General features: G+C 41.0%; 1 protein-coding gene across 5 annotated transcripts in view; it reads left to right on the forward strand.

Moving 5' to 3' along the window:
• Window positions 1-25423, forward strand: part of SLC44A5 (solute carrier family 44 member 5) — a 122873-nt gene that overhangs the window by 74765 nt on the left and 22685 nt on the right. For all 5 annotated transcript variants that reach the window (XM_085882442.1, XM_085882443.1, XM_085882444.1 and 2 more), the window contains 6 exons: window positions 10653-10915; window positions 11848-11942; window positions 12163-12266; window positions 17082-17155; window positions 23579-23649; window positions 25129-25214. In XM_085882442.1, coding sequence (XP_085738568.1) covers window positions 10653-10915; window positions 11848-11942; window positions 12163-12266; window positions 17082-17155; window positions 23579-23649; window positions 25129-25214 — 693 coding nt within the window. The remainder of the gene's footprint in view (window positions 1-10652; window positions 10916-11847; window positions 11943-12162; window positions 12267-17081; window positions 17156-23578; window positions 23650-25128; window positions 25215-25423) is intronic.

Genomic DNA, 25423 nt, shown 5'->3' on the forward strand with positions numbered 1-25423 from the left:
CAATAATTTTTTTGAAATGTCATGTTATACATTATTTTTGGCCCCATCCCTCAATGGTGAAGAATCACTTTAAAAATTAAAAAATTCTCGCATCCAGATCTGGATTCAGATCTTCACCAAAATCAAGCCAATTTGTCATTCTAACACACCTAACATGCATGTCCACCAAGTTTCGTCCGAATCTGTACACAACTTTTTAGATCCTCATGGAGGATCTCTAAGTCTTACTCAACGTTGTTGTTCTTGTGGACTTTTTTTTGTTTCACAGCCTACAGTTTTCATCGAAACTTCCTGAAACTTGGCATATATATGTAAAAATACCCTGCACAGACAGTAACGATCTCCGATTTTGAAAATTCCTCCTAGAAAAAAAAGTTATGACGTCAAATATCTCCGCTAATGGAAGTCTCCTAAAAATTTATCTTCGAAACTAGGCAAGCTTTTTGAATTCTGTTTGCGGAAATCGAACAGGGCATTATCAGAGATGAATTACCGCACATCATTTACATCACTATGACGTCATATCAATTTTTATGACGTCATTCCTATTTTTTGACATTTTTTGTTTCACAACCCAGAGTTTTCATCGGATCTTCGTGAAACTTTCCATGTATATGCAGAAACCCCACGCGCAGGCAGTAACCATCTCCGATTTTGGAAATTCTTCCGAGAAAAACCGTTAACGTCATAATATTGCCACAAATGGAAATCACCTATACCATTATCTCCGAAACTAGTTTGTTTCACAGCCTACAGTTTTCATCGAAACTTCCTGAAACTTGGCATATATATGTAAAAATTCCCTGCACAGACAGTAACGATCTCCGATTTTGAAAATTCCTCCTAGAAAAAAAAGTTATGACGTCAAAATATCTCCGCTAATGGAAATCGCCTAAAAAATTATCTCCGAAACGAGGCAAGCTTTTTGAATTCTGTTTGTGGGAATTGAACAGGGCATTAGCAGAGATGAATTGCTGCCCATATGATACATCACTATGATGTCATGTCAATTTTTATGACGTCATTCCTATTTTTTGACTTTTTGTTTCACAACCCAGAGTTTTCATCGGATCTTCGTGAAACTTGCCATGTATATGCAGAAAGCCCACACACACAGGCAGTAACCATCTCTGATTTTGGAAATTCTTCCTAGAAAAAAAGTTGACGTCATCATATTGCCGCTAATGGAAATCGCCTCTACCATTATCTCCGAAACTAGGCAAGCTGTTTGAATTTTGTTTGCGGGAATCAAGCCGGGCATTAGCACAGATAATTTATCGCAAACCTGATGCATCACAATGACATCATATTCGTTTTTATGACATCATCATTAAGAGGACGAAGATCTTAGCTCATTCGAGCTTGTTGAGTTATCGGACCACTTATTGTTTTCGCCTGATTGCTCAATGGTGAAGAATCACTTTGAAATTATCAGATCCGGATCCGGATTTGGATCTTCACCAAAATTGAATCAATACTTTCTCGTCGCACACCCAATATGTCCACCAAGTTTTGTCTGGATCTGTGCACAACTTTTTTGAGATATCGTGCGATATATCATTTTTGGCCCGATCTCTCAATGGCAAAGAATCACTTAAAAATTACAAAATTCTCGTATCCAGATCCGGATTCGCATCTTCACCGACGATGAATAAATTCTTCCTTGTTGCACACCCAACCTGTTCACAGCTTTTTGAGATATCCTGCACACAAACAGACAAACAAACAAGAAGTCGTCATGCAGATCATGATACTTGCAAAATCCATAAAACAAATTTGATCTCAGAAATGATTGATGGTTAAATTCAATGACCAAATATCCAACTCCTCTTCAAATTTCAAGTCAATCGCATGAAAATTGACAATTTTAGAAATTCAGCTCACCTAAGTTGTTGACCTTTGGCCAGCGTTTGCTTTTTGACTTTTTGACCTCAAAAACAATAGGTTTATTCCTTCTGACAAACTCTACCATATGGTGAAGTTTTGTGAAGATCAGTTTAAAATTGTGACCTGTCGGCAATAAATAGACAGACAGACAGACAGAATAACAAAATCGACTAACCGATATACTTGAAAAATCTTCGAATTTGCAAATAACAAGAAAAAGACATCGTGCAGAGCACGATACTTGCAAAATCCCCCCTCTCCAAAGGTTGCTATGGATACAGCAAATCGTTCATTTCATTAAGATTAAAATTGACAATGTTAATCAAAGCTCAGGTCAATTGGATGAAAATTGATTATTTTTCAGATTGAAATTGATGATTTTAGAAGTCTGACCTTGAGTTGACCTTTTGATCTCAAAAATAGTTGGTTTCCCAATTCAGTAATGTACTATGCAATTTCTGTTTGATTTTCAAGTCAATCGGATGAAAAATGATTTTAGAAATTTGACCTCAAGATGACCTTTGACCTTTGACCTCAACATCAATAGGCTTCTCAGTTGAAACCACTTCTACAGCTTGGTGAAGCTTCATGACGATCGGTTTAGAATTGTGACCTGTCGGCGATAGACAGACAAACAAGAAGAAGAAGAAGACGTCGTGCAGAGCACGATATTTGCAAAATCCATAAAACAAATTTGACCTCAAAAATAATTGGTGGTTGAATTAAATGACCAAATATGCAAATCCTCTTCAAATTTCAAGTCAATCGGATGAAAATTGACAATTTTAGAAATTCGGCCTGTGTTGACATCAAAAAGAATTGGCTGGTTGAATTCAGTGATCTGAAATATATATCCTCTTCAAATTTCAAGTCAATCAGATAAAAATCGATTAATTCTAGAAATACCACCTTAGTCGTTGACCTTGGGCCTATGTTGTCCTTTTGGTCTATCTTGACATCAAAAAGAATTGGCTGGTTTAATTCAGTGACCTGAAATATAAATCCTCTTCAAATTTCAAGTCAATCAGATAAAAATCGAGGATTCTAGAAATACCACCTTAGTCGTTGACCTTGGGCCTATGTTGTCCTTTTGGTCTATCTTGACATCAAAAAGAATTGGCTGGTTTAATTCAGTGACCTGAAATATAAATCCTCTTCAAATTTCAAGTCAATCAGATAAAAATTGCGGATTCTAGAAATACCACCTTAGTCGTTGACCTTGAGCCTATGTTGACCTTTTGGTCGATGTTGACCTCAAATAATTAGTGGTTGAATTCAGTGACTTGAAATATAAATCCTCTTCAAATTTCAAGTAAATCGGATGAAAATTGAGGATTTTAGAAATCTCACTTGAGTTGTTTGTCAACTTTCCACCAGTACTCTGCGCTGCTCCGGCTCATGCTCCCATACCTGACTTGACCTGACCTAAGTTGTTGACTTGTGGCCTATATTGACCTTTTGACTTCAAAAACAATAGGCTTCTTCCTTTTGTCAAACTCTACCAATTGGTGAAGTTTCGTGAAGATCGGTTTAGAATTGGGACCTGTAGGCAATAAACAGACAGGCAGACAGACAGACAGACAGACAGGGGTGAAAGTATAACCTCTTTCCACCTTCGGTGGTGGAGGTAACAAACAAATGCACAAACTTTATTCTTTCTATGTTAGATTTGGGTGACTCGATGCCTGTTTTCATCTTCAGTGTCCTCTTTTGGTATACATCCTGTAATAGCTGTCATCATTCCTCCCTGACAGCAATGATGTTATAATCATGTATGTTATATGCCTGGTGTTGGCTTAATGGTTAGGGTGGTGGGCTTGGGATCCTAGGGTCCTGAGTTTGAATCCTGCTTAGCTGTTGCATTAATACCAGGTGGGGTTAACTCGGCCTGTCATCCTTCTGAGGTCGGCAAAATGAGTGCCAGCATGCTGGTATACTGTGTCGGAGTGGCGACCCGTCCAGGATTGTGCCCAATAGCCAAGAAGACTGCTTAAGCAGCACCAACGCTCTGCACAGAGTATGGTCCCAATATCCTCCTTCTCCTGTATGTTATGTGACTATCCTGTTAAGAGCCATTTAAGTGGGCATGATGTGTGAAGGAACATCAAGACACATCAGTTGGAATGTAATTTTTTTAGTGAGCAACGTTTGTATTATTATTCCTTAGTGCATACATGTAAGCTATCTATCTCCTCAATTTATTGTGGCTTCTTTGCTTGCAATCAATGTAAATCAAATCAGAATTTTGTGATTTTGTTTTGCTTTCTATTGAAAGAAACAGTGCCTCGATGAAGCACTCAGAAAGACAATCTTCAAAAAAGTAACTTGTAACTTGCCTTAATACCTTGCCGATATGAGGGGAAGGAACAATGAAAGGATACTCAAAGGGTCATTCAAAAATTACATAATGTACTTTTTGCCCAAATCTGGCACCACCCCCCCCCAACCCCCATGTAATGCTCCGTAACGCTTCAACAGACACCCCCTAAAATATTACGTAATGCTCGATGTAGACACCCCCTCCCCCAAATTCCCCTATTTCATATCTTAATCTTGGGATGCTATTTATCCTGTTATTTTTTTTCAGTTACTACAAACTACATTTAAAATAAAAGTAAAGGGGGTACAGTGTACCATCAATAAGACCAGGTAGCAGTCGGAATCCCTGTAATGATGTCACCGGGGATAATCGTTGGAGTGAGGGAATCGTTTCTAAATGTGTTCAATTGCTTTCATTTGCAAATGAGATTCAGTGTCTGTGGAAAAAGCAATGATGGAATAATCGTCAAACTGCACCAACAATATTAATTTTGTACTTTTGCAATTTACATTTCATTATTATTTTATAACATTTGATGTTGTACAGATATTGCCGATATAACATGCGTTTTGATAAAATTGTACAATTTAAAGGATTATGAATATACAAAATAGAACGTCTTTTCAGGGACGTCGCTTTTTCTTCAGGCACCAGTTTACAGTTAGATCTCTCGACAAAGCCATGACCATTAGAGAAAAACTGTCTGAGAATTTAATTCAAGCTTATGGGAAAGCTCACCCAGAAACGTCCAAAAAGGCCGTTGAGCTCATAGTTGCAAAAAATAAGGGATGAAATGAAAAAGCAACCTGATGTCACCCAAATCCAACATGCTACGTCAGAGAATCCAACTCACGTATCTGTTGGCATGGGTACACCACTGCTTCCTCCTCAAACTCGACGACTACCATCGAAAGATGTCATTTTAACAAATTGATTTGTTTTATCATCAATGTATTGAATATGTGTATCATTAAATACTTGGATATTTAAATAAATGGTGCCTGGAACAAAGTTGTAATTAATTGATTTGGCGTTGTGCAACAGCTCAGGAAAAACCCACCCTCCCTCCTGTAGCACTCCGTAGCACTTGGACATACATTGAGAGGGCTTATTCATCATCATCTTCAGTCACTCTCTTTGTTTGTGTTCAATTTGTTCATGTTCGATTGATGTCTGCTGATGTTCAACCAAGACATTCAGGCTTCTTGGAAGTGCATCCTGGGTGTACCTCACTGGCACACATCTACCTTCCCGCAGTGTTCATCCATGGTTTGTGGGTTCAGGTGGGGCATCTGGCTTGTCGTAATTCAGGTAAACGTAAACTTGGTAATTCACTCTCGCCACATGCAAGTTAAAGGAGTCCAGGTCAGGTGGGATACGTGAGGTGGACTTCTTTTTCATGTGGTCCCATTTCATTGCTCTGGCTTCACCCAGTGTGTGGCTGACCACATCACCACTGTAGATATAGCGGATGGTGAAAAGGGCCACTTGGTTAAGCACCTCCTGTGTCACAGGAAGTACTTTCCCAGCTCCCATCAACAGACTGTGCGCCTCATGCGTTTTAGTGCCTTTGTCATACACAGTCTTATTTCCATGTCCAACAAAATCCAGTTGTTGTGTCAGATCTTGTGTGAATACGCAGTGGAATCAAAATGTCAGCTGTGTCCTGTGAACATAGCTTTCTGCAGTTGATAATGTCTTTCTTCTGCTTGATAGAAAGGATGCCCTCTGTTTTGTGTGCAACATACAAAGAAAGTACAACATCAGTGTCATCAGCATCAATCACAACTGCATCCATGATTCCTGCTTTCTGCGTCTGGGAATAGATGTAGAAGATGATTGTATCTGCCTAAATGTGCTCGCGTTCAAAATCTTCAATTCTTTCTCTCGCGGAAAGGTTCCAACAATTTCGCCTGATTGAATAAACAAAGCCAATACCTAGATGTTTCTTTGCGAGCTTGTTGAATTAATCTTTGATAAATTTCTGCAGTCTTTGTTTGTTTGCTGTATTGCAGAAAAGGTTGTGAAAATCCTTGGTGGCTGGAAGCTTATCTGATGTCTTCATATACACATTTCTGGATCCATCCCTATACGATGGGGTTGTTACACGTCGCTCGTGCTCATTAGCTTTGATTGTGATTTTTACATCATAGGGGTCATTCACGAACACAATTTGGCTTGTGTGTGGATGCCTCACAAGAATAATAGAGAAAAAGTTATTTGTATCATCACCCCCATGTGAAGGTTGTCCTGTCTGATTTCTCAGAAGCTTCCGCAGAAGGAGAAGCTAGTCGCCGCAGGAAATTCGTATCGACAAATGCAATGTACCTATCAAGAATTGGATTGATGGGCTGTATGTGTTGTTTCTCAACGAATTTTAATTTCTGGACTTTATTCATGGTGCCATTAATGTTGAATATTGGCAGGCACTCGTCTGTCACGCGGTATTCCATCACCTGTGCAAGAGTAACTTTCTCTTCAACTGTTTGTGCCAGCCAGATTACTGATGCCATTGCTTGGTTTTCCACGGCATTTGTCTTTGTCACTTTGGTTGGTATTGCATCCGTACTCACAGGTGGCTTTCTGAAACTACACTTTGAACTTCTGCAGGTTGTAGCATCGAAGGGTGTATTCTCTGAAAACACGTGTCACTGAAGAACTGTTTCACTTTTTTTTCACCGTCTTCATGGGCACTTTCAAAGTCACGAACAAGTTCATCAGAAGCAAAAACTCCAGATTCTAGAGATCTCAGTTGTGGCTTCTCCAGATCAAACGGATTGCAGTCAAATTCTGCGATGCAACTATCAAGGTCATGGACAGTTTGTTTGTCGATCTAAAGACGACGAGGGTTATTCTCACTGTGAGTCTGAGATGAGTGATTCATCTGTGGCAAGGCATGTACAACCTCTCTTACGCTGTTCGCCGAGTTCACGTTCTTGTGGTATTTAACAACATCTTCTCATTCTGCAGAATTTTCAGCCAGCCAGCCTTCATCTTGGAACCGTTTTCCTGCCCTTTGAGATGCCCTTTCATGTATTTTTATGACTAACCAAATACATATAGTGACTTGCAATGTCATTAAATAAAATCCTTGACCCAGTGCTGGATTAACCATTAGGCAGACAAGGCACGTGCCTTAGGGCCAGCCAAAAATTCGGGCCAAAAATTATTTTCACATTAAATATTTGTCTTTTTTTGTATTAAATATTTTGTTCTTGAATCAGTTCATCTTTTGTCTGGGGTCCATTTCCATGAGCCAGAGATCTAATTTAAAATTTTCAGGCCATTCTCTAAAATTTCAATATGTGCCTTAGGGCCAGCCGAGGCTTAATCCGGCTCTGCCTTGACCTCAAAAACATTAGACAAAAAGAGCATGAAAATCTGATATGTAGAAGCAAAGATATGCCATGTTTTTTATATTCACCGGAAGTCTTGTGGCGTCCATCTTCAATTTTGACGTCTAGCCGGGTTAGCCCACATTTTTGCGAGGTTCAACCAGCTCATTCTATTCAGCACCCTCAAATTATATAAGATCAACCTTCAAACCTTGGGTCGGACAAAACGGTCATGTAGGATTGTGGGATTGTAGGAACCCTACTAACTGCTTAATCAGGTTTAGTCTGTTGCACTGCTCTGAACCCCAAATAGCCCAAGCAGGTATTTGGCACAAATGTACCATGGCAGGCAGAAAGCAATCCTGACTACATTTTGTAGCTCTTGCACTTTGCAACTTGGTAACTGCTGGCAGTTATCCAGACTGCTGAGGCTTACTTGAATCGTGGCTGTATAAATGTGTAAATCCAGAATGCTGTATTAAGTGAGTAGAGTTGCAGTGTTTGATTCCCAAGGCATAGAGAGTCAGACGACTCACTTATTTTATTCTGCAAATGAACGGCCCATGGCATTGTCGTCATAACTTAACAATGCTCTCATTTTTGAAATGTTTTAATTACACCATAACATTTTCAAACAAAAATAAAAGGTTTAGTGAAGGGTTGTGGGTTTGAGTATTTGAGTAAACTGTGGAAGCCTCACTAATCAATCTGTAACTATTGCTTGGATTCCTCGTCGAAGGACGTGCACGGCTTTGTACTCAAGCGGTTCAACCTCGAAAGATAAACATCCAGTCTGGAACGGTCTTGTCTCTTCATTTTATTATTGCTGCACCTGTCGGGAGTTCTGATCTGTGTAAACTACGATTTACCACTTGCTCCACTCTACCTCCATCCTTAGTCTGTCGTCTTTTATTTTACCTACTAATGCAAGTCACTCCTAACACCCTTGCTAACACTAAACAGGTCCATGCTCCATGTGTCTCTCTTTTCCAAATAAGAGGAGATGGGGGAGGGCAGGGTGAAAGAAGAAAAAAAACCTCCTCATTATTTTTCTCCTCTTTTTCCTATTACCCATGCGTTTCGTAATGCGTAACTCTCAAGACTCTCAAAAAACTCTCTCAAACGTTCGCCCAGTCTTCTATCACCCAATTATTTGTCATGTGCTCTTCTTTCACCTCCTTCAACACATCTTATACTCTCCCTGCTCACAGCTCAATTGCAGGGCCATGTCACACTTCCTGACTTGCACATACAGGCCTTGCCAACTCCACACGCTCGAACAATCCTCTCTCACACTCAGGCGAGATGTTCGACTACATGTAGCTCGACTGGGTGTACAGAAACATATTCAGACCAGCTTGGGTCCAAAAAACACACTCTTCCTGTTCACCCGGTCTCTGCTACCTTCCCACAGTGTTCAGTGTGTGTTTCTCCCTCTATAAGCCTTTGTTCTACTAATATCAAAGATCTGCGCTCTAACTTAACAGATCTGTCCATCCAGGATGCTGCAGTTAACCCAGATATTGTCTCATGTAAACATTTCTTTCATAGGATGTTCCAGACTCTTATGTGTGTCTCCCTGGTTGTTGTGTCCTCCAATTTAACAGGCCTGATTCCCTCACTGGTGGTGGTATCACTCTGTAACCATAACTGTTCCTCCTTTAACAGTAACATCTGCTGTTCTCAGGTCACCCCCAACCATATGGAGTACATTTATCCCCACGTTTTTTGAAAAAATAGAAGGGGTGGGGGGGGGGTATTGTAATTGGCTGAATCTATCTGTTTGTCTGTGTGTCTGTCCGTCCATCACGCATTCTCTTCTTAAATGGTTTTCACTAAACTTGGTAGTTATGATCACCAAATAGCAAGAAGGTGCAAGAGCAGTGGCATGTTTGGCCCTGTCCCCCTGGGGTGGCGTCAAAGGGTCAGATATTGAAAAATGCAATTACAGGCACATTTTAAAACATTTCAAAATGAAACTTTGTAAATGCAATCAACATTGGGAGATGCATGAAATATATATATATCTTCTTCTTCTTTCGGCTGCTCCCGTTAGGGGTCGCCACAGCGGATCATCCGTATGATCCGCATAGTGATTTGGCACATGTTTTATGCCGGATGCCCTTCCTGACACAACCCTGGTCGCCTCTTACGACACAGGGATATGGTACACCTATTTTAACCGGGGTATACACCGGCCCAGTATACTGGTACTCATTTCGCCGACCTTGGAAAGATGACAGGCTGAGTCAACCCCCTGGTGTATTAATTCAGTGGCCCAACGGGGTTTGAACTCAGGACCTTTTGGATCCCAAGCCACTGCCCTAACCACTGCGCCAACACCAGGATATATATATATATATATATATATATATATATATATATATATATATATATATATATATATATATATATATATATATATATATATATATATATATATATATATATATATATATATATATATATATATATATATATATATATATATATATATATATATATATATATATATATATATATATATATATATATATATATATATATATATATATATATATATATATATATATATATATATATATATATATATATAGGATTTGACCCCTGGTTCATGCCCCAGAGAGTGGGGACTTAGAGCCACAGGAGTCAAAACAGGGAAATAAAATTTTAACTCAAAATTTGATATTGGGTTATTTCTGCTGGAACTTTTTGCCATTTTTCAACTTTGCTTTTGGGGGATTTGTGATGGCGCACCATCGACTTTGCTCTCATTGGTTTTGTGTGCCTCTCTGTAAGAACGTATTGTTTCTTTGTGTGGCCTACTGCCACCATATATGAGGCTTTCTCTACAAAGAGGAACAACCTGCTCTCTGTTCACCCTATTTCACACTTCCTAATCTGTGGCGACTTTAATTGCCAGAATTCCAGCTGGATTGCTGTTGGTTCACGGACTTGTTTCTTCAACTTACCTGATGTGATTTTGACAATGCTGTGGCAGCTAAAACTTTGCCTAATATTTTAGTGGTTGTTGTTGGCTCTTTGCAAAACCGTAGCCCATAAATATTGTTTATATCCATCAAGTTATTTGTTTTCTTTCTTCATCACAGGATTTCAAAGGTTCTGAAGCCATGAAAAATTGTAACAATGCACGCTGCCTTTTCGTCAGCTTTGGCGGTGAGGGATTGTACCACCAAAGCATCTTTTGGCTGCAGATCTACAATATATTTGCCTTCCTTTGGATTATGAACTTTATCATTGCTTTGGGACACTGCACACTGGCTGGTGCTTTTGCTTCTTATTACTGGGCCTTCAACAAACCTAAGGACATCCCACCTATGCCCATTTTCACAGCTTTCAGCAGAGCATTGCGGTGAGTTTGGGAATGGGTCGAGAGTTATGGACTCATCAGGCCCGATCAAAACATTTCCCACGGAATGTTCAAAATATGCTTTAAATTATGGGAGGGCCATGGAAGGAGCACACAATATGCATGAAAAAGATTTAGCCACAAGAGGAATGACTGATTTTTCAATCTCGATCATTCTTGCTGGAGCATTTGCAAATGGCTTTTTCAATCAGGTGCGAACTTACCCATTCTTTCTTAACTTGCCCTACCCAATCTCCCCCCCTCCCCCTTCATTCCTCTCCACATTTTTCCAGAATTCTCACCTTTCCTTTTCATTCCCCCACTTTCTCTCGTTGCCGTTTCCCCCTCCCGCCCTCTCTGTGCCACTATACCTTGCATGCTGTTTTTTTGGATACAAGATTGAGACTCATGGGGGAAGGGGTGACAGAGGGTAAAAAAGGCAATGTTGGACACAACAGCTGTGAACATGTTTCACCCTGGTTGTGGAAAAGGCTACCTACACTCGGAAAGGATGTGCAAACCTTCAGGAGGCTAAACCATGTATTTTCCCTGTACAACGAATATTGGCTATTTTTGTCATTGTTTAGAACCAAATTAAGCTAAAGACATTGCTAGATTGTGTGTCCAACTATGCTTGGCACCTTTATTTAGTTAAAGCTTATCCTTTTTTTTTTTTCAAATGGGCTAGGGTAGATGTAATGTTTACCATTTTTCTCTTGTGAGATCTTCCTGAACTAAGTGTCATGTCAAAGATATTATCTGGCTTTCATGTCACATTCGGAATTAATTATTCGGAATTATCAAACACTATGTTCATTTGCCTTTCTTTTCCACCTGGACTTTTGACGAAGTTGCTTGAGATTCTACCAATGAGTCATCACATGGCTTGCCACACAATTTTATTTCTACATCTTTGCCCTCCCATTTCCTTTTAGATATCACGTGGGATCTCTAGCTTTCGGTTCATTTATCCTCGCCATTGTGCAGTTGATACGAATTTTGCTTGAGTACATTGATCACAAGTTGCGCGGTGAGCTTCTTCTTGTCCCATATTTTTCATAAACATATATATATATATATATATATATATATATATATATATATATATATATATATATATATATTTTGTGTAAAGAAGGCTTTTTGCATTGACATGTTAGAACTTTAGCATTGCCTAGCATTGCTTGCATATTGTTGAAATCTCCCTCACTGGATGACTATATTTTAATGAGAATATCTGTGATGTCCAGCCTCAGAGAACAAGGTTGCAAGGTTCGTCATGTGCTGCCTCAAGTGCTGTTTCTGGTGCATGGAGAAATTTGTAAAATTTCTTAACAGAAATGCATACATTATGGTAAGAGATGTTTACCTTATGGTAGATATAAAAAAAAACAGTTTAATGTCCATTGCCTTTTGTAATTCTCGCACATGCAGGGATTGACATAACTGGTACACAGGTACTCATGCATGGTTAAAAAAAAACTAAATTCGTAGTTCAAAATTGTTAAGAAAGCTCAAAAGCGTACGAGCACAACAGAGGCTTTTGATGGAAGGTTTTCTCAGCTATTGTAGGTAACATTCTTCCATGATAATTCTGATATACTATGCTGTGATTTCAAAATTTAAGTGTACAACATTAAGTTTATAAATTAGAGCATAATTTATGAAGTTATATTAGAGCTCATAACTTATAAGATTAAAAAAAAAATCGAAGGAGACACACGAAGCAAAGAGGAAGAAGAGGAGGTTTTGCTCAGCATGTGTCAGTAAGATTCTTCCGTGATAATTCTGATATCACGATTTGTGATGTGATTTCAAAACTTAAGTGTACAAAATTAAGTTTATAAATGATAACAACATAATTTATAAGATACTAGTGCGTGACCGTACGTGCAAAAAAAAATTTAAAAAAACTTTCAAACTGCGTGTCAGAAACAACAACCACACAGGCCGTTCCTTCGCTCTCGCGTGCCCATATGTGCAAAAAAAAAAAAAAACTTTCAAACCACCTGCCAGAAACAACAAACACACAGGCCGTTCCTTCGCTCTCGCGTGCCCGTATGTGCAAAAAAAATAAAAAATTTTCAAACCACGTGCCAGAAACAACAACCACACAGGCCGTTCCTTCGCTCTCGCGTGCCCATATGTGCGTGCCCGTATGTGCGTGCCCGTACGTGCATGGCCGTACATGCAAAAAAAAAACTTTCAAACCGCGTGCCAGAAACAACAATCGCACAGGCCGTTCCTTCGCTCTCGCGTGCCCGTATGTGCGTGGCCGTACGTGCAAAAAAAAAACTTTCAAACCGCGTGCCAGAAACAACAATCGCACAGGCCGTTCCTTCGCTCTCGCGTGCCCGTACGTGCGTGGCCGTACGTGCAAAAAAAAAAACTTTCAAACCGCGTGCCAGAAACAACAACCACACAGGCCGTTCCTTCGCTCTCGTGTGCCCATATGTGCAAAAAAAACAACTTTCAAATCACGTGCCAGAAACAACAACCACACAGGCCATTCCTTCGCTCTCGCGTGCCCGTATGTGCGTGCCCGTATGTGCAAAAAAACAACTTTCAAATCGCGTGCCAGAAACAACAACCACACAGGCCGTTCCTTCGCTCTCGCGTGCCCGTATGTCCGTGTCCGTACGTGCGTGGCCATACGTGCAAAAAAAAAACTTTCAAACCGCGTGCCAGAAACAACAACCACACAGGCCGTTCCTTCACTCTCGCGTGCCCGTATGTGCATGCCCGTATGTGCGTGCCCGTACGTGCGTAGCCGTACGTGCAAAAAAAAAAAAAGAATTGTGACGTCAATCGTGACGTCATAGCACCGTGTCCTATCATTGGTTTGGTAAATAAATGGCCATAACTTGGGAACCACTTATCCGATTAATATCAAACCTTGAAAAGGCACATCCACAGGGCCCCAGCAATATACCTGGCAAGTTTCAATTAGATCGGACCAGTGGTTGTCGAGAAACAGCGGTCAAACACACACACACACACACACACACACACACACACACACACACACACACACACACACACACACACACACACACACACACACACACACACACACACATTGCTGGAATTATAGATAGATTGTAAGTTTATAACTTGTCAGATTAAAAAAAAAGATCTCAGGAGAACGTACAAGCGAAGAGGAAGACGAGGAGTTTCATGAGCATCCGGAACGAAAAGAGAGCGGCTTGCGAGTGTCTCGTCTGGATCGGACATTCTGGGAGAGCGCTTATTGAGGAGTAAGATGCATACGAAGCTGAGAGGCGCTTTAAAAATTGGTGGTGTTTGGGCAAGCAGACAAGCGTGCTCGAAGCTGACAAAAAGATTCTTTCGTGAGTCCAAAACAGTTTCTGCTGGTACTCATTGGAGAACATAATAAAAAGAAATTGTGTGAACCTCTGCCCATATGCTGTGTTGTGCCCGGCATGCTATGCCAATAGTTCCATGTTAATTCTGGGATGATGGTAAATGCTCACGGAACAGCATGGAATTGTACCACTTGCGGAAATGGGAGGGATTGTAATCATAAAATGGAGGTGGTGGAGTCGAGGACAATTTGGGGTGGGATAGATATGGAACCAAAGCTCACGGGACATTATTGCCGCATTCTATCTGATTGACAGTTGTCCTCGTGCATAAGGCGACCCTGCCCAACACTTATACATTGTGTTTTGCCATTGTAAAAACACTTGTGTACAGTGCGGTGCAAAAGTACCAGTCCGGCGAATTTAACTAAAACCACTCCAGTGGCTGATGGGGACATGTAGCATTAGGATTCTAATGTTTGGGATACTTTTGAATGTCTGCAACTGTAGAGGAACCTATGTCGGGTTTGAAACAGCAAAGAGCTTACCTTGTGTAGCTTTTCTTGGTTGTTTTATCCAGCTTTCTTTGGCTGGAAGAACAGGTGGTTAATTATAAAGATCCTAACCACCTAGGGAAAATTGATAGGGTCATAGCCGATTGATTGTTCCCTCCAATTACGGGTGAGAGATGTGATTGGGTCTTGATATCTATATCATGACTGTTATCGGCATTGCACAGAGTACATGTTTGGGAGCCTCTGTGGTGCACGTTTCTATCTCTGCTGTCATTGGTAACTCGCCAATTAAGCGAAGAAACTAGTCCGGCTGATGAGGGGCGTGTAGCATTGGGATTCTCGTGTTTGCGCGACTTGTGAATGGCTGCAGCTGTAGAGGAACCCAGGTAGGGTTTGCAGCAGCAAAGACCTTACTTGTTTAGCTTTTCTTAGTTGCTCTATGCAGCTCTCTTTGGCTAGAAGAGCAGGGATTTATATACGTTCTAGCGTGGTACCCGTGCTATCTACCGGAGGGGGCTAGACAGCCGCTGGACAGCCGGTTCGTGAAGGACTTGGGCAAAAAACTGACTGCAGCTGATCCAAAGAGAAGCAAGGTGGATAATATTTCTATGATGTCTCGATGGCGAAACTACAAATGCCGAATCCGCGAATGTCAAGGGTGGAAACCCTCACATAACTTCCTCATTCTGCTCTAAACTCAATCTCTCTATATGTTCATTCCAAACAGCTTTATTTTAATCACAAATTAATACTATACCATTCATATAACAAATTACAATGTTACAAACACTCGTGAAGTAAACGAAGAGAAACGTCATTCTGACATTACATCCGGATCGGGAGCAGCTTCGTACGAATCGAAAGTTAAAATCATAATTGTTTTGAGGTTGCAAACCTATTTGTATACATATTACTACATACAAAATCAATATTGCATGCCAATCACACACAATGTCTAACCTCCCTAGCTCATAACATCACTTAAAGCTTTTGCTTCAGTAGCTTCCAGTGGGGTGACGGAACTTTTGCGATAGACCTCATTGGTCAGGTAAGAGTTTAAATTTGTCTAATGTTAGATGCTTTGAGCACCATTTACTACTAGTAAAGGTGCCCGTCTTAGACGGGCGTCACTGGCAACATATGGTAAAAGACAGATAGCATGAATGTATTTTAAACAATATATTATATCATTTTTATCCATTGATTATCATTCAGGTTTTCCCCTTCGACTGTCCCGCTGTAGCTCCACTTCGATGACATTACCACGTAGTTTAGTGACTACACAACGTGTACCATTCGTGAGTTCCGGAGGATCCATAGAGCGCATTAAAATTACAGGGCACCCTACTTTAAAATGATCCAAAAGGCCGGATCAGTTTCATCTACATATTCATATCTTGTAGATTTTAGCTGGCCGGATCAGTTTCGTCTACATATTCATATCTTGTAGATTTTAGCTGATTCTGAAACTGTTAACAGCATGTCGATCGGATGGTTCTGTGATTTTCTATGGTAGTAAACAGAAGTACGACTTGAGCCTGTACGCCACTATGCGGAGACCCGAGGACCTAATATTTCACAACAAACTAAAAACTCACAAAATTTGAAGATATTTTAAATAAACAATTTATTATAATATCAATTAAATATCATTTTTATCCATCGATAACATGAATTGTTCTGTACAGCTGTAGTTGTTCTCCTGGGATCTGCGCATCCATCCACGATCTATGTTCTAATAAAGTTCAGTAGGAATAATAAAAACAGCACCGTGCGGGAGTGTAGGTAATCTCTCCAAAGCTCTCGGAAAGCCTTAAAATGCATCACGATCGCTTTGATTGTGAACAGATATACGGACGGACGGACATCGAGATCGGTTTTATTAGGTCATCATGAAGGTACCGCTTGATATTACGCATTGAAATAGAGATATGAATACTCAAGTGAGTTTATTATATGTCTATGATTGATAGCTTATTGACAGCTCAATAACATGAGCAATTTACTTTGGCGTATAGTGATTAATAATAACATACTCTACAAAAGGTTTTACGAACTCATCTTAGTGGTCCTCTAAAAAATGGGAAACATTTTTATTTCTTTTTTGTGCAATAATTCCTCCCATTTTGCAAATGGAGAACATGAACTGTTTAAGTACCATAATCATCAAAACGAATTTTGAGGGGCCTCTTAAGGAAGACAATAATATCATTACTATATATATGTCAAAGCTTGTTTCATTTCATGCAGTAACAAAAATCTGATGGTGGAATAAAAAAAGGGGTGTGCAGAAATATTAATATAGATTTATATCCAATTTCTTTTTTCCAGGTTGCCATTTATGGTACCAACTTCTGCAAGTCGGCCAAAAATGCCTTCTGCCTGCTCATGAGGAATGTTGTCAGGTGGGAAATTGTCTAATCATCATTTGTTATTTATTGACTCATTTAATTCCACACTGTTTTTTTTTTTTTTTTTTACTACTATGTTTCATGTGTACATCATAGCTTTACAAAAAAGTCAAAAACGATTGTTAAATGTTTCATTAAAAGGTTAAATTGTTGCATAAGATGTCAACAAGAGGTTTCAAAGACGGTTATTGAATTTTATGTCAGGCCATGTAGTTGCTGTGATGCTGTCTGTGATCATAATGGTCTTTGCAGTTTATTATTCAAACAAGATTGATGTGAGCAGTGAACTATAATGGGAAATGTGTGTTCAGGAATCTCTTCCAAATCAGCCTCCAGTTTCTTAGTTGGCGTTGATTGCTTTTATGCTGTCTTGCCTGACATTTAGTTCCTATTTTGATTCGTAACATTAAAGAGCAGCTCCACCATTTACAAAGTTGATACCCAATGATGCATTTTCACCATGTATTTCAAACACTTTTTTTTCTGATCTCTTTCTACTTCTCTGGTGGCTGCAATTATTTGCACCTTTGTGTGGGATTGGCCAGAGAACGTTTTCATCCAGTGTTTCATGTTCCGGCTGGCCAGGCCTGACATTTGACTGGAAGTGGCAGGAATTTGGAAATTGACCACGTTGCTGGTGATAATGTGCCCAAAGTTCATGAAAGACACCATGGGATCTTTAACATCCAGCAACGAGTGCTGGAAAATGACATGTCCTCCGGTTCAATGTCCTGATGGATGGCACACATATTGATGTATCATCCTGTTTGCAAAACACCAGGGCAAAAGTTTTTCACTGGGTAGAGATTCAAACCCAGGCTCGGCATCTGAAATGTGACTGCGCATACCTCTCAGCAATCCTGTCAGCCATTTTTATTTCACTGGTGTAACATTAACTGATTTAAGGAAAATTACAATTTTTGAAATCTAAGCTTGGTTCCAAATTCAGATGTGTTCCATGACAAAGACCAAGAAAGGTCCTTTTCATGGCACATTATATGTTTATCTGTACAATATCACTAGATCTGGAATAAGTGCATGCCAGGATTTCTTAAATCCATCAAGGAAACAGAGGCTACATAATATGTATTGTGAGTAAACAGATAGCCCCAATCTGAATGGCCACAGGTATTAAAAAGTAGTAGAGAGAATTTACCCACAACATCCAAGCTGCTCATTAAGAGTTTTGTTTTTTTCCAGATTGGTTGTGTGATGTGACCACTTATCTTATATGGTCTGCTTGGGCATAAGGTCATTAATGATGAGCATTTTTCAAAACTACATGTTGTTACGGCCGTGGAAATTCGCAGAACACCATAAAGGTCCTTTGTTCAGTTATATCGCTAAGTGTCTGTTCAGTTAGATTTCCCCATCGTTGTTTAATGGTGATTATTCGTGTGGACGGGGCCGTGATCTTTGAGTTAGCCGTTATTCTTTGCTATCGTTATTTTGGACCAACCATGATCACCTCCACCACCAACATCTCTCTCAACAACCGCTTCACAACATCCACCACCACCACCAACATCGCTCTCAAACAATCGCTTCAGACCAACCGCCTTTCCACCACCACAACCACACCTGCCTCTCCACAAACCACACCATCCTCACCACTTCGCCAGCAACCGTCAACATCTCCACACCACAAACATCGCCTCACCTTCGTCTCCGAAACGACGCCATCTTTGCGCCGGCAGCGGCGAGATCCGATCAAACGGAATTGCTGCAGGCAGAGGCAAGGGTTCTGTCGCCGTGCAGCGTCGGTGATTCCAGCAACGTCTGCTCTCCGTGCAGGGTCACAGGTCAGAGGTGCAGGGTCGGTGATTTCCACAACGTCCGCTCCGTGCAAGCTTCGCCCGCAATTTGGATCAAGAGAGCGTCGGTGATTCCTGCAACGTCTGCTCTCCATGCAGGGTCAGAGGTCAGAGGTGCAGGGTCGGTGATTTCCACAACGTCCGCTCCGTGCAAGCTTTGCCCGCAATTCGGATTAAGAGCGTCGGTGATTCCTGCAACGTCCGCTCTCCGAGAAGGGTCTGGGGTCAGAGGTCGGAGGGCGGAGGTCGGATCTCGTCTCACCAGCCCTATAAAAGGCCGCGCAGAGCGCCAGTTCAACCAGTCTGGAGGGGGTCTGGAGGAAGTCGGTCTGAGTCGGCGGAGAGTGTCTGTCGGGGTTCAGAGAGTCTGAAGAAGCCAAGGAGCTGTGTGGAGGTCTGGGCTCGTGTCGGAGTCGGGAGCTTGGAGCTTGCAGTCGGTGGAGAGTCTGGGCGTCGCGAAGGAGACGCGAGTTGGAGGTGCAGCCTTGCCTGCTGTGTCGCGCAAACCGCGCGTTCATGTGGAGAGAGCCGGAGAGAGCTCGCCTGCCATGAGAAAGGCCCGAGTTCAACCGCAGCTACGCTAGCTGCCGTGGGGACGGGATGTCGCGGATCACCCAATCAAGGCACCACGAGGGTGCAGGTAACCTGCAACGGTCTCGTGGGGCCCTTTCGGTCACCAAAGCCCCACGTTAATAAAGGCCCACGGGCCCAGTCTGACTCCCTTCTCTATGAGGGGGTCTTTTCTTGCTTTTTCTTTGAATGAATGTTGTGGCGCCGAGTCCCCTAAGTAAAACCGTATACGTGACTGTACATAATTGCTTATCGACAGTCGTAGCACCTTTTGCTTTGCTTTTGTTCTGTATACATGCATGTTAGTGTTTTGCATTCCTGAATGCATTTGTGCTTGTATAATTTAATTAATGTATCCGTGTATAATAGCCTGGTGTTGGCTTCGTGGTTAGGGTGGCGGCTTGGGATCCCAGGGTCCTGAGTTCAAGCCCCGTTGTCTGCTGAATTAACGCCAGGAGGTTGACTCAGCCTGTTATCCTTCCGAGGTCGGTGAAATGAGTACCAGTGTCCTGGTCCCGGTGTATGCCCCGGTTAGAATAGGTGTACCATATCCCTGTGTGTCGTAAGAGGCGACCAGGGTTGGCGTCAGGAAGGGCATCCGGCCATAAAACATTGCCTCAAGAAAAAGCCAAACCCCTGCACAGTAGGGAAAAATGGCTGTAAAAACGGTCATTTTTTTATCCGTGTATAATAAATGTGCTTGTTTAAATGTACCCTGCTTGTCGTGTCATTTTCCCCCATTGAAGTGCCATACTGTTTTTCAGAATACTAGTTGGTTTTTGAATAGCGATAATAGAATCGGGTCCGGCGAGGTCTGGTGATAATACCCGCTCGGTTATCCCAGAACGGAACGAACCGCTTAAGCGGTTCGTGTCCAAACAGGCCTTTGCCGAGGTACGGTCCCTCGGTAGGTTACCTGCGCGAATACTTAGGTATATCGATATTCGGTGATTGACCCTGTCGCGCGCGGGTAGAATACGGACTGGGCCGTGGTGTGTGTTGAAGGCACACCCGTGACTGGTTCTCGACATTGTTCCGGGAAGTCACGACTGAATTGTTCGTCCGGTGTGCGTACGGCCGCGATTCGGTTAAAAGCAGTCGTTTGCACGCCGGGCGGGCGGAGATTCGTAACAATATTTTTAGTCCACTACCAGTTTCACTGGAGGGGACTATAGGTTTGCTCTCTGTCTGTATGTCTGTCTGTCTGTCTGTCTGTCTGTCTGTCCCACCTGTGGTTTTTCAGTTGCTTTTCCCATACCCTTTAACATATTCAACTGAAACTTTGTAAATGGCTTTTTTATGATAAGTTTCAGAACAAGTTCGAGTTCCAGAGCGTTTCATCAATTTTTCAGAGTTATGCCCTTTTTGGACTTAGAAAATATTGTTATGGGGCCGGGTATCGGTGGCGAGCACGACCGCTAGAGGGAGCAGTAGAGTCGGCTCCACCGAACACACCGGATTTGAGGTCGTGCCTTTTGGATAAGTCCGAAAGGCATGGGTCCCTTGCTGGACCATGAATCGCCAATTATTTGACCGCGTGGGGTAGGGTCAATTGCCAAACTTCAGTATACCTAATTACCCATGCGGACAAAGCTACCAGGGAATTCACACCCTCGACGGACCTCGAGCGGAACGAGCCGTTACCGAGCCCGAACCGTGTGTAACCCGAGCGGAGATTACCAAGGCCCGTCGGACCAAATGAACAATTTACTGGCCCGAACGGCCTCGCTATTTCTCAATACACACCGTGCCAAGCTAATGAAAGAAACACAGAAACGAGCTGAAACATTTAACAAAAGGGATATTTATTTATAATGGGGCAGGGGAGCATGCAAGAAGTCAAAGTAAACCAAATACTGAAGCAATAGCAATTTATGTACAAGCACTTATGCAGTTTTACTTCATAGACTGGTGCCACAAACACACACACACTTCTTCTTCTTCTTTCAGCTGCTCCCATTCGGGGTCGCCACAGCGGATCATCCGTATGATCCACATAGTGATTTGGCACATGTTTTACGCCGGATGCCCTTCCTGACGCAACCCTGGTCGCCTCTTACGACACAGGGATATGGTACACCTATTTTAACCGGGGTATACACCGGCCCAGTACACTGGTACTCACTTCGCCGACCTCGGAAGGATGACAGGCTGAGTCAACCCCCTGGTGTATTAATTCAGTGGCCCAACGGGGCTTGAACTCAGGACCTTTTGGATCCTAAGCCGCTGCCCTAACCACTGCGCCAACACCAGGCTTATAACACACACACACATACACCCAAAAAGAAACGGACCCGTCTGGTCTTTATTGGAGGCCTCCAGCTCGAGGAAAGGTGAGCTGGAGGTCAGAGCCTATTCTTGGACCTTTCCACCTCGTGTGGTCTTCAACGATCCGGTGTGGCAGGACTCGAACCCGCCACACAATGCTGCTCCAAGCCCAGGCAGGCGATCCTCGCGGGACAGGCTCGCAGACGCACAGGCCACAAGAGAAGACGCTCTGTTGGCGGGACCCCAGGAAGGCGACGACTGGCTTCAGAAGACCACCAGACATCCGAAGACCAGAAGACAACTCTCAACACTCTCTCTACTCTCTCACATTTGGCCCACGCACACTTCTCTTATCCCACACTCGCACTCCCTCATTGGGCAGAGAGAATGCTCTTTGCCCATATTTGGAGCCAAGCCAGAACGAAACGCTTGTGCCCATATTTGGAGCGAAGCCCAGGCGTAACGCTTGTGCCCATATTTGGGGCGAAGCCAGCACACCAATGTCCAGAGAAACCCCGCCTAGCACACTGGACTCTGCCCACACACGTGCTGACACGCACGCGTGCAATGGTGCCCGTGGATGATAGTGGAAGGAAGCGAGGGCAGGTGTCGTTGTTGTTGTTGGTAATTTAAATCCTAACTATCAAAATAACTCAGCACACATACAATTAATCACCCATTTAATATAGGACGGGACCCTAACTAGAAACACATACTTACCGATATAGCTGATCTCTAGGACCTGGCTGTTGTGTGCAGTAAACTTCCAAATTTGCAACAATATCATATTGGTGTGGGACATGCATTGCAAAGCAATTCTTGCTCTTGTTCATTTAATTTCAGTGATTTTCACTGAATGTGTCATATTCTCCAGTCTTTAATGTTAATCGAGACAGTAGACTCAGTGGGTGTGCATCCGCACACACAAGGGTTGCCGGGTGCTCTCGCTCATATGCATTGGCAAGGTCTTGAGGCACCTGTGCATTTCATCCGATTGACCAGCCTGAAATAAATAGTTTTCCACCAACAGGGTGATTTAGCTAAGTTGCTGAAAACTGGTGATAATGATGCAGCCGAAGTGTAATGCTCACTGCACATGAAGTTCTTTACTTGGTGTTTTTGGTCAACCACTTGTGAGAGAGGCACATCATGGTAGTTTGTTGGCAATGGGAGAATGTTTTTTTTTCATAGTAAAAGCAGCCACAGTAAAAGCATCATCAATGGTATTTGTTAACTTGACAGGGTACTCTAATTTCGTTGTTCGGTTTAAAACGTAGAAATAAATTCCTTGGGGCTATTTGTGATACAATACCGGGGGCACCAATTCTCAATAAGAAATAAACAAAACATTGATGCCTATCAGTGTTTGTTTGTATAGTGCTATGATTTGTAAGGTATTAATTAACCCCTGTTGGATTTGTTCTTTCCTATGGTTGTGAAACTGGGTTTTATACCTCCCTAAACAAATGAAATTTAATGCTGCAGAAGTTTATCTCATCTGGTGTCAATGGAATATGCAACATGACGGTAAACATGAAATTCATTGTTTGACTGTTTTTCCTTTTTTTTTATTTTTTTTACATACATGCAATTAAAATGAAACCATGCACAATTCAAACACATCACTGTGCCTTGTTTTTGTCATTCATGGAATTGTGACTCGAAGTTAACAGCTTCTTCTTCTTTTTTTAAATATGCCTTGTTCTGAAGTCTCTCAGCATATGAAGATAATCTTCCACTCCTGTAATATTTCACCTAACCCAAGGGTCGTTGTCATTGACTTGGTGACCGACTTCCTGCTGATGCTTGGGAAGCTGCTTGTTGTTGGTAGCGTAGGTAAGCATCTCGTCCTGCCTTCTTTTATAAAGTAACTGTCATTTGCCTTTTTACGCCTAAGCTTTTATCCCCAAATCCTTACTTTTCATTATAAGCTTTTTTAAACATCATAAATTTCTATTTTATAGACTGGGCAGCACATCAATAAAGCATTCCTGCTTTGCCTTGATTTGGTACTGAAAGTCAGCACATGCTTTCATTTCCTGATTTGTCCTGTATGTTTTTAAAAAAAAACAATAATTACAAATTGACATTCAAGGCAATGTTAAAGTGATAAAGTAAATGAAGTACATATATAAACATGTGCTCCTTTGTCTTAGTTACATATGACAAAACTTTAACATGTAACTTTCACCTCTGAGAGTTCCAGTTCCGAATATAAAAATTTTATTACGCTATTTTGACCTATGTTTCAGTTCCATTTCTGTTTAGGCAACCCAAACAATATCCCCAAATTCTCATTACTCTTTCTGGACAGAACACTGAACAGTATATATGTATATATATATATATATATATATATATATATATATATATATATATATATATATATATATATATATATATATATATATATATATATTACACACTTGTAACATAGCATGCATTTCTACATGGTTCAGGTGCAGACTGATGGTTTGTTTTCCACAGTTTTTGTTCTCATAAATTGCCCTATTTCCCCCCAAGCCTGATCATATAGTAAAGTGTGCCTTATGCAGCGTGTCAGAAAATAGAAGCCTGGGTGAAATAAATTAATCAGTTTTGAGCATGAGAGCAAATGCATCAGAATTGACACCTGAGGTTTCAAGCCAACTTATATATAAATTTTCAAAAGTTAAGTGTAATCATGCATTAATAAAACAATCAATTTAAGTCATAATTTCAAAGTGAAAAACAAGTACATTTGAACTCTATAAATGGCTGCTTCATTGATATAGAATGCAAGCACAATCCACATCATCAAATATATGAAGGTTATATTTATTATGAACTATCAAAGGCAACATCGTGTCTCTTTATAAAAATTAACACAAATAAAATTATTTTACACCACATATCAGAGTAGAAGTATTCAATTAAAGTCAATGATGTCAGACGCAGCAACACATTCTTGAAAAGTACTTTACACCACAAAATAAAAAGATTTCACACATCAGGTGACATACCTTACATGACGGCAATCATGGCAGTGTTATAAGCTGCAACATATCTGAAATGGAGGTCAAAATAGCAGAATAAAAGTATTAAATACAGAACTAGAATTCTCTGAGGCGAAGGTTACATTTTAAAGTTTTGTCAAATTTAACTAAGACAATCAAACACATGTTTATATATGTACTTCGTCTACTTTATCACCTTAACATTGCCTTGAATGTCAATTTTTTCTGTTGTGATTTAATGTCTGTTTTCCATTTAAAACTTCAATAATAAGGCTTTATCTGATCATCCTCACATTTTTACATTGCTTTATTTGGACAGGCATCCTTGCATTCTTCTTCTTCACGGGAAAGATTTCTATTGGACAGCACACACCTTCACTCAACTACTACTGGGTACCCATCCTGGTCAGTGTTTATTTTCATAAGTTAACCAACTTTTAAAAGTGTCACTGGTTGAATCGTGACAGTGTACACTTAAACAGGCATCCAGCAAATGTTTAAATACAAGTAAACATTTTATACTCTTCTTGCAGATTATATATATATATATATATATATATATATATATATATATATATATATATATATATATATATATATATATATATATATAT

This window comes from Eptatretus burgeri, chromosome 5, assembly GCF_056783735.1.
Source record: "Eptatretus burgeri isolate ZD-2024b chromosome 5, Ebu_testis_v1, whole genome shotgun sequence".
NCBI classification, from domain to species: domain Eukaryota; kingdom Metazoa; phylum Chordata; class Myxini; order Myxiniformes; family Myxinidae; genus Eptatretus; species Eptatretus burgeri.